The sequence below is a fragment of the Aphidius gifuensis genome, linkage group LG1 (assembly GCF_014905175.1).
Source record: "Aphidius gifuensis isolate YNYX2018 linkage group LG1, ASM1490517v1, whole genome shotgun sequence".
NCBI classification, from domain to species: domain Eukaryota; kingdom Metazoa; phylum Arthropoda; class Insecta; order Hymenoptera; family Braconidae; genus Aphidius; species Aphidius gifuensis.
Window position 1 is genome coordinate 10,447,674 of NC_057788.1, and position 11,286 is coordinate 10,458,959.

Below are 11,286 nucleotides of genomic sequence, written 5' to 3' on the forward strand. Positions count from 1 at the left end.
GTAAAATTATTATTATTATTTTTTTTTAACTAGGTATACACATTGCGATCTTGCCAAACAACACACACTAAACAACTTTTTGCAATTTTTTTTTATTTTTTTTTTTCCAAATCAAAATGAAGTGGTGCTTCTGGTTTCCCGTCAGTCGTGAAACTGACTGAAATCGACGTGATCTGATCAAGCAGAGAGAGAGTTGCCAACTTGCCAGCTGTTGTCAGATTATCTAGTGCCATGACAACCGTGTGAGGCGCTGAAGAAGTCAAAAGAGAACCATATTTCAAACTAAACAAAATTAAAAAATCTGATTAATTATCACAGGGCTTTTAATCCTTATTTTGTAGAGTTTGATTTGCTGAAATTGATCTACATTGTCTTGTTATTTTCCTAATGTTAATGAATTAATTAAAATAATAAGCTGAATTGATAACCAAGTAAGGGCTAGTACGCATGCGCATATCTCTAATTTTTTTTAATCTCGCACAAAAAATTCTTTTTTGACTATCACTTATCAGTCCACTATTAAAGACCAAGGTCCATTGTCAGTAGTAAAGTTTTCGATTTAAGTCCGAGTTCCAAAAACAAGTTTTATAAGTTGTTTCTGGTAATAAATTTCGAAAACTTTGGTCGAAAACTTTGCGAGTGGAGATCGGGCTTAAGACTAGGTTTTTTTTTTATATATAGGTTTTTCCGGGCGGGAAAAAATTTTGAAAAAAGACGGAGAATGCCGGAGAATGATCGGAGAAATATTTCCACCGGAGTGTGCCTGCACGATTAGTAATTAGAGTTTAACAATAAAAAAATTTAATTATCAATGAAACCGAGTTTTATATGCATATCCATTATTCATGTCTATTCACATTTTTGATAAATGTAATATAACAACTTTTTTATTATTGTTTTATATCATCACATTATTACCAATGGATTCACCTTAGAAATACTTTCAGTTTCAAATTATAAAAGATACTTACATGCAATTCGTGATATACTAGAACAATATTTATAGTTTTTCATACGTGTTATGACTTATGACAGATATTTTTGTTGAGTTTACAAAACAAGTATAAAGATTTCTTCTGTATAGTTGTTTTTTTTAGCACAGTGAAGCTATTATTAATTATCATTTACATTGTTGCAGCGGTTAGCCTTCATTTGCCTTTTTTTTTTTCCTGAAATATGTTTCTTAGCTATGGAATATATTTCAGAAAAATAAAGAAGGCAAAATAAAGTCTAGCTTCCGAACTCTTGACTCATGAAAATTATGATATGCAATTGATCTGTTCGGTTCGTTAACCATTTTCGATGTTCACAGCACTTATATTCAACCATATCCAACCATATCCAATCAAAAAAAAAAAAAAAAATAGAGAAAGGGCAGACTGTTTTTGTAAAATTCACAATTGTATATGGTAGAACTTTCTAACATTATAGTGGACTATATTAAACATTCCGTCACATATTTTGTGGCAGGATCTTGGTGGGGAATTTACGGAACATTTGGCGGGATAATTCTTCCACCAGCGACCCACTGGATCAATCAATCAATCAATAAGATTATTAGTATTGCAATATCAATTGATTTGATTGAGTTAACGAGCGTTCGTTTATTAAAAATGATTGATAAATATAATGATAAATATATAAATAAATATATAAATAAATAATAATAAATATATATATTTATAATTATATAAATAAATATATAATGCGCATGATAAATATATTATAATAATGATTGATAAATATAATATATATCCACTTTCAATAAAATTATATTAAACTGAATTAAAAGCATGCCGAATGACGTTGATTCTTGGTGTACAATACTGGTGACATTATTTATTGATTGTCCAATTTATTTATTATAATAATAAATACGCCGTATAATCATGAAAAATGTATAAATATTTGTGTCTATTTTTGTTAATGACATTTGCTAGAAAAAATCAAGTGTTGACATGAAAAATATTAATGGGTGATAAAATTTAAGCTGATAAAATGTTAAATTTAACTAAGTATTTTTTTTATTTATTCTATTTAATAAATTATAAATATCATTCAAATTTCAAACCTATCTAACTATATAATATTAATAATGATAATGCAGGGAATTTATTGTGGCGGGTTATATATTTATTATATAAAAAAAAATATATAATTGTATTTAATTAACTTTTCACCATAGCCCCTAATTCTGCTGAAACATTATTTTTTTATCTTGAATTTGTAAGGAAGAAAAAAAAGTTAACTATGGGAAAAAACATAACGATGTGTTTATAAGAATATAAAAATAATTAAAAGAAAGAACAAAAAATATCACAATTAAAAATATTGTTAATAAATAAAATAATTTGTTATTTATTTATTTTATTTTTAATAAAAATTATTATATTATTTTATTCATGATCATTACAGAAACAAAATAAAATTATTATTGTCATTTTTATTGAGTATAATTATACAAGTTTTAAATGATTTAACAGTTATTTATAACAATTTTTTTTTTTTTAGCGTCCATTTGAAAGAAGAGTTATTGTATATGTAAAAATATATTACTTGAGTAATTAATTAAATTTAAAAAGAAATTTATTGCCACTGTAATATAAGAACAATTTTTTTTTTTTATTTAATGTCATTGTTAACCAACGAGTCAATAGACTCATTTTATCAACAATTTTTACTATACATATTACTGTGATTTATTTATGAAAATTTATTCTGTTATATAATATTTCATTTAAAATGGCTTTAAATTGTGAAAATAGTTAATACACGGAGAGAAATCCGCAGCAAATATTACTGTAGTGGTATCGTAAAAATCATAGCTGACGTCATTAAAGCGACTAATTCCCACTTATTATAATGATTATTATTATATTTCATCTAAATTTTCACTGTAGTCTACCGGAATTTTTGGAAGTATTTAGACAAAGACAAAAATTTATTATCCTCTATTAATTAAAATTGAATATTAAAACCTATATACTAAATTTGGGTGATGATTTTTCGTCTTTTTTTCTAGTTGGTGTATCGTTATTTCAATTATACTCTATAAAATTCGTGAAATCGTCATTATTTTTAATTTTTCCTGGTTGTACCTTAATGGTATACTTTACGCCAAGTTAAAAATACTTATCTCCGAGTAGTCTGTATTTAAAATACCGGTAACTGTTTTCCCGGGGGCTTTTGTTCCAGTGCTCTCGGTCAAATTAGTTTTTGGAATTGGAAGATCGTCACGAGCACTACCGTTGGAAGTGACCTCTGCCATACTGTTAGATACTAAGTATGGAAGTCTGTTGCAAAAAATATACAGTTATGATTATTTGCTTTCATAAATTATAATTATGTTATACTCAAGGAACAACGTATTCAAGACAAAGCGCTATCATTTAAAAAAAAAAATACAAATTTTTATATGCCTTAATCTTTTTTTTTATTTATATATTTACATATAAAATCAATGGAGGGATAAATAGTATATATACTCACAATATGCAAATCATTGTCACAAATTGAATTTGTAATGTCATAGAAAATTGACGGTCATGTGACAATTTGTGACGTCATTTTTTTTTTGTCACAAAATATTGTCATGTTTTTTGTCATAAAAATATTTACGCATTTTTTGTCATGTAATATTGTCACATTTTTGTCACAAAATATCGTGTGTTTTTTTGTCAAAATTGTCATTTGACGATCATAGGATGAAAATGACCGTCACATTTTTTTGTTATAAAATATTGTCATATTTTTTGTCACAAAGATTGTCATTTGATGAACATATAGGTGAAAATGACTGTCACATTTTTTTTGTCACAAATAATATTGTCACAAAATATTGTCACATTTTTTTTTGTCATATTTTACTAAAAACCTTCAGCAGTCATAGGTCTACAATAATAGTAAAAGGCCTTAAAAACATTTAAATATTTTACTATATCTGACGATATTTATTTTTAAGTTCTTAAATATTTATTTATTTTTTAAAACGATTCTAAATATAAATATTTATTTTTTTTCTTATTGATAAAAAAAAAATGATATTCACATTGCGCAGAACTCTATAGAGCTTAGGGTAAAACCAGCTTAATAATCTGGCGATATTTTGTGGAAATGGAATTTTATTAATATATTAAGATGAGAGGGAGCGACAATGCCGAGACACTTAATTAAAAATTAATTTCAAATTTTTTTTGTCATTTTTTATTTTATGATGAAATTGTCACATGACATCGCGTTGTGTCATGTGACCGTCATGACATGTCATATGACAATGTCACATGACATGTCACAAAAATTTTCTCATCCCTAATATATACTCACAATATGCAAAGATACAAATAAAAACCAATCATTGTAACAAACAAAAAATTGAATTTGTAATGAAATTTGTAATAAGTTAAACGGATTACAGGTGTATCAAATCTAACTTCGAATGACCACGGTCCGCGAATGACTATACATTGGCTATATATATGGACGAAGATGCTGAAGCAAGCAATGTGCCGTGTGGCACATTGATCATATAATCGTGTGATTCTTGTTAATGACAAAATCACGTGATGCTTGTTGATTGAATAATCATCGAACCACCAATTTGATAAACAAGAAACAACTATATGTATAATAATCGATGCCAACATATAAACAAGATAAAAACTTTCAAAGATTGAACGTTGAAGAGGTGAAAAAAAAGGGTAAATTTTGCTTTATAGCGTCATCCATTTGTTTACGACGTGTTATATTAATTTTTGTTTCAAGATATGTATCTTTTTCTCATTAATGATGCTGATTTTTCTTTTAGATTACCAAGTAATTCATTGAATATATTATTTCTTCTTTTTCACGATTTTCTGTATGTCGAGTTGAATATATATATGAGAATTTTTGAATAAAAATTTTAAACATAACATTTTCAATTGTATTCTTTTTTTTAGATTAAATGTAACAAATATACTTATATATTTCAATTGCTAGCGCAGAAAAGTACAACGAGAAAATATCGAAAATATATATTGTGTAGCACAATTCTAAATATTTTAAGACATGAAGAATATTTGCCAAAAGTTTATTGAGAACTTGAAATGCTTATAGAAAATCATCACGTCACTGAATATATTTTTAACAAAGTAACCCTGATTTTAGGGGCTGGCCAGATATTTTTGTGGAATAACCACAAAGTCAGGGTACTCAAAATTGTCAAAATGTTAGCCTTTTGCTCGATTCAGCGATGGCGATTAGGTTTGAACTTAACTTATTAAAAAAATTAATTTAATACTTTCTACTTTGTTTCGATTTTTTTTGTGATACGATTCCAGGTAAAATAATAATCTATTTTTGACATACTTTATAAGTAATTAACATGTAAAGTCAAAAAGTGACCTCAAATTGACTTTAATCTCGAAGGAAATTGAATCCGGCTTGGCCGATCCTGATCCGAATCGGATCCAGTATGGCTAAGGCAGATCCGGGTTTCTGACCCTTTTGGATCCGTTATGGCTAAGGCTAACCGGATCCGGTTTTTCTTACTCTATCCTGATAAGAATCGATCCAGATTGCCGGACTTTAATCGGACTTATTTTTTCGTGCTATTCCGGGTTCAGTCAGGTTTGGCTAAGGCTAACCGGATCCGGCTTTCCTTACTCTTCTGATCCGAATCGGATCCAGATTGCCGGAATTAATCGGACTTTATTTTTTCAAAGTTATCTCCGGGTTTAGTCAGGTTTGCCCAGGCTAACTGGATCCGTTTTCCACTCTATCCTGATCCGAATCGATCCAGATTGCCGGACTTTAATCGGACCTTATTTTCTTTTCAAAGTTATCTCCGGGTTCAGTCAGGTTTGCTAAGGCTAACGGGATCCGGCTTTCCTTACTCTTTTCCTGATCCGAATCGGATCCAGATTGCCGGACTTTAATCGGACATTATTTTTCTTCAAAGTTATCTCCTGGTTCGGTCCGGTTTGGCCAAGGCTAACTGGATCTGGTTTTTCATTTAATCCTGATCCGAATCGGATCCGAATGCCGGACTTTTAATCGACCTTATTTTTTTTCAAAGTTATCTCCGGTTCAGTCAGGTTTGGCTAAGGCTAACCGGGTCCAGCTTTCCTTACTCTTTCCTAATCCGAATCGGATCCAGATTGCCGGACTTTAATCGGACTTTATTTTTTTTTTCAAAGTTATCTCCGGGTTTAGTCAGGTTTGGCTAAGGCTAACCGGATCCGGTTTTCTTTACTCTATTCTGATCCGAATCGGATCCGGAATGCCGGACACACTGAAGTTTGTTTTTGTCAAAGTTAACTTCCGGATTCGGTCAGATTTACTAGTAAGCCGGATCCGGTTTCCTGATTTGAAACGATCCAACTTAGAAGTATTTTAAAAAAAAAAAAATTAATTTCAGAATGTCATTTTATTTTTGATAATAATAAATACATTGTTGCATATATATAGTATTAATCATATCAAGTTTTCTATTGTAATTTTGAAATAACTTTCTACACTTGTAAAGGACTTTTGATTTTATGGATTCCACGTACGCCGTGGTCATTAGGATAGAGTTGCCGACTTTGAACAGAATAGCCCCGAGATCGATCCCCGCAAAATCCGGAATTTTAGTTTAGTTTAGGTTGAATTTTCTAAGATAAAAATATTGATAATATGATTGTTAAAAAATAATTGAAAAGCAAATATATTTTTTCTAAATCAAAAATTTTTAAAACAAAATTCGGATCCGGTTTAAATATAAAAATCGGATCCGATTTGATTGTAAAAATCGATCCGATTTGAATGTAAAATTGATCCGATTTAGATGTAATATCGGATCCGGTTTGGATGTAAAATCGGATCCGATTTAAATGTAATTTCGGATACATAATTTGGTATCCGATTTAGCCACGGTGTCCTTATTGTAACCGGATCCGGTTCACCGGATCCGATTCGGAGCCTAGCCGGCGTTACATTTTCAGTCCGAATCGGATCAGGCTGGCCGGATCCGATTCGGATATGTAATCAGGTAAACCGGATCCGTCCTGGATCCGAATCGGACTGAAATTTCCACTCGGGTTCCTAACTAGGCGACTGTCCAGATTCCAGATTGACGCGCTCTCAACATTTATTGGTTTTGGTCCTTCCTAGTTTTCATGGTCCTGAAAATTCATCATTTAAAATGATATTACCACCACACCACCTGGAGCATTATACATTTAGGACATGGTTATACAGTTACTACAATCCAAGATGTATTAATAAGATGGAATAGAATGGATGGTGCTGAATGGTAACATGGATACCAGGATTTATTGATCATGGTGGTATTGCAACACAAGATTGTTGTTAAAAAATATTCATAAGTCGTTGTATAAGTATATTTTTAAAAATAGGTGTACAGTATATTAACTGAACATAATTATTCCTTTCTGAAGGTGGTGACGGCTCTTCTACCGCAGGCTTTGTTGCAATGAGCAAAAGACAAAAAATTGTTAACAAATAAATATAAAATTTAATTCATTAAAGGAACGTAAAGTCGACAAACTATATATATAATATATTATAGTAATAGTACTGCTCAATTTTCAAATTCAGCAGTTATTTCTGTGAGATTTTATTCCTTCACTATAGTTATTTGTCGTTTGTTAATACAATATGTTTGACATTCGCGCAATATTTGTTTTTTTTTTTTATTTAATTAATTCAGCATGCGCATTGTTTGATTAATTTTATTAATTTTTTCATATTTTGTCTTTCCTTTCAGGATATCTTTATCTTTATCTCATGTTTCATTTTTTTTTTTTTTATATCATCAAGTTCATTTTCTAATTTATTAGTTTTAAATAATATTGGATTTTATTTTTTGTTTAAACAATATTTTAGTTTTAATAGATGATTGAAATATTATTTTTGGAAGACGATTAATTTTATTTTTAAAGTTATTTTTAATATTATACTGATATAACGAAAAAATAAAATAAAAAATAATCAGGTGTTAAGTTCAAAGTCGAAATATAGAAAGCCGGAGGCTAATGATAACTAGAAATCCATTAGAGCATAGAACACGTCAGCGTATCAAATATAGAATAAAAAAAAAAAAAAAAAAAAACGCACAAATATGATAGACGAATAATACTTATAAAATAATACTAATAAAATAAAATAATACTACTAAAATTATTATGTGGTTATGTTTAAATCAACAAAAACAGCAAAATGAATTTTTTTTTCATCTTGATTATTTATAAAGAAATCCTCGATTTTGGTTTTAATCATTTGGTTTATATAATAAGTAAATTAAGGTATTACTTTTTCGTTGTTTGTTGGAAAAATATTATTTATAAATTTATTAATAAACAACATTGTAAAATTAAAAATATATAAGCTATTATAATGATGACATACTTTTGATTATTATTAATTTTATTATTAATAAAAAATCAAAATGCTTATAATTTTAAATAAATTCTATGAATGTGTGTGTATAAGAACATGAGCCAATCATTATGCTTGAAAAAAAATATATAAGCTATTATAATGATGACATACTTTTGATTATTATTAATTTTATTATTAATAAAAAATCAAAATGCTTATAATTTTAAATAAATTCTATGAATGTGTGTGTATAAGAACATGAGCCAATCATTATGCTTGAACCTATCAGCGCAGAAACTAAAATTTCCCGCATTGAGCAGTTTGCTATAGTAGAAAGGGTAAAAAAAAGAGGGGCAAATTGTGGAAGTGGAAACTCGCTGCAGACAACCCGCGATGAGCAATACGTAACTGAACGAAGCATGTAAAAAGGCGACACATAAAGTTAGTCAACGAACGACTGTATAATAGATTTGAATAGATTTTACTTTACTTTTGATTGTCTACTCTGATCTAAAAATGAAAATATGTGAGTATAAATATACGCATATGTATTAAATAAATAAATTTTATATGCCAATTAAATACTAATGGTTCTTTTTGCGATTTTATTATTTGTTATAACATTATTTTTGGTTTTTCAATGGCTTTATCAACGCTGCGAAATTGGAGAAGCTTGAAAAAGCAGCAAATGCAATGTCTCTTGATCTTTTCAAAGTAAACATTTTTATTATAATTATTAAAAATAAATTGCATATTAATTAAATCCAATTTTTATAACCGCACCAAGATATTAAATACTCATTGTGGAATTTTTTAGATTTTAATGGAAACCCAAACTGGTAATTTTATTTCTTCACCATTCGGTGTTTCGCAGTTGTTAATGATTCTTTCCACTGGATCACTTAATGAAACAAAACATCAATTTGAAAAAGCTTTACATATTGAATCAGCAGATACCTTTGAACATGGCAGCCTTGATATCACATCGGTAAGAATTATTATTTAAAAATAAAAGAAAAAAATACAATAGATAACAAATTTTTTTTTATATTCATTATTTTATGTATTCATAAATAGAAGTGGGATAAAAACATTTTAAATATGGCAAATAAAATATACATAAACGATCGCTATACAATACGTAAACAATTTATTGATAATACTGTTGATATTTCAAATAAAACAAATGCAGAAGAAATATTTGAATCCATGAGTTTTGGAAATCCTACTGATTCAGTGAAAAATATGAATCAATGGGTTGAAAAACAAACAAATAATAAAATCAAAAATTTTCTTGAAGCTGGTGAGTTAACAATTTTTGTATTATTTTTTCTTCTAAAAATGATTTGTGGTGAACAAATTTCTTTGGAATTTCCACAAATTTTTCTGTATAGATAGAAATTATAATTATCATGTGATATGTTGTTTATTTTTTGCAGATAAAATTGATATGAATACCTATCTTCTTCTCATCAATGCATTATATTTCAAAGGAATGTGGAAACATAGTTTCGATAAAAATAAAACATTCGACAAAAGTTTCTATGTTGATAACAATACTCCGAAAAACGTTCCAACTATGCAAGTAACTTCTGAAATATTTTATAAAAGCCATGAAGGACTTGGTGCTGAAATTGTTCGGCTTCCTTATCAGGTAAAATTGAAATTATATCATCAAAAATAATAATTCAATACTAAAATTTTATCCTTATTGTCAAATATATATAGGCAAAAGATGGATGTGATCCAATGAGCATGATTATCATTTTACCCAATTGGGAACAATCATTGTCCGATATTCAAAAAAAATTGAATACTGTTACACTTGAGTCTTTATATCCAACTGATAAATCAAAAATGCATTTATATTTACCAAAATTTATCATTGAAACAAAATTATCACTCAATGAGCACTTGAAAAAAGTATGTATATATCCATTATTTTCTTCTCTCCACTCAGTTTTTTAACTTGAATTTTTTTTTTCATTTTAAATTTACTTTATTCTTTTGTTATAAATAAATTATTTTTTGTAAAGATGGGAATTAAAGATGCATTTACATCCAAAGCCAATTTCCATGGAATCACTGAACAAAATGACATTTCTATCAGTAAAGTTATACAACAAGCATTCATCGAAGTAAATGAGGATGGCACTAAAGCTGCTGCTGCAACACGTAATTTTACATAAGCAATATTATTTTTTTTTTTTTTTTGTTACGAATAATTTAATAAATTTGATAAATTTTTTACAGATATGGGTATTATGCCCTTGTCAGCGTATGGAGGTCCTCTTGACATACATGTAAATCGTCCGTTTCTTTTTCTTTTGGCAACCGAACGTGTTATTCTTTTTACAGGATATGTCAACGACCCAACTACAAAATAAAAAATTCCTCTTAATCATTATTTTTTTTCTTTTTTTTTTCAATTATCAAGGTTGTTTTTAATAATAAATTATAAATGTCAAAAAATGTAATATTAATTAAGAGTAAATAAATTTGTATAGAAAAAATACAAATATTTTCAATGTAGCTATATGTATTTTGCTTTTTTTTTTTTTATAAAAAGAATGAAAATAAAAAAATATCTAGTTATTTATATTTTACAGATATCTAATATATATAGACTAATTATTTAATTTTATTAGTATCATTGAAGTAATAATTATCAACCTCTACGTATATGAAAAATACAAAAATACAAATATGCTATATAGTAATATCAATATGTTTTCACTGTGTATGATAATAATGTAATATAATAATATGTTAATATTAATAATATAATGTGTTAAATTACTACCCTGGTGCAGTAATGGGTTATGATCAAATACATAAATAAATAAATAAATAAAAAAAAAAACACGATCGATATATAAACAAATATTTTTTTTTATTATAAAATTTTTAATACTTCAACTCACC

General features: G+C 27.8%; 1 protein-coding gene across 1 annotated transcript; it reads left to right on the forward strand.

Moving 5' to 3' along the window:
• The first annotated feature begins 7,270 nt into the window (after positions 1-7,270).
• Positions 7,271-10,748, forward strand: LOC122849109 (serine protease inhibitor-like). The gene is made up of 4 exons (XM_044147732.1): positions 7,271-7,328; positions 9,801-10,015; positions 10,398-10,536; positions 10,615-10,748. Exons 1-4 carry the CDS (start codon positions 7,271-7,273, stop codon positions 10,746-10,748), a joined length of 546 nt encoding a protein of 181 aa, XP_044003667.1.
• The last annotated feature ends 538 nt before the right edge of the window (positions 10,749-11,286 follow it).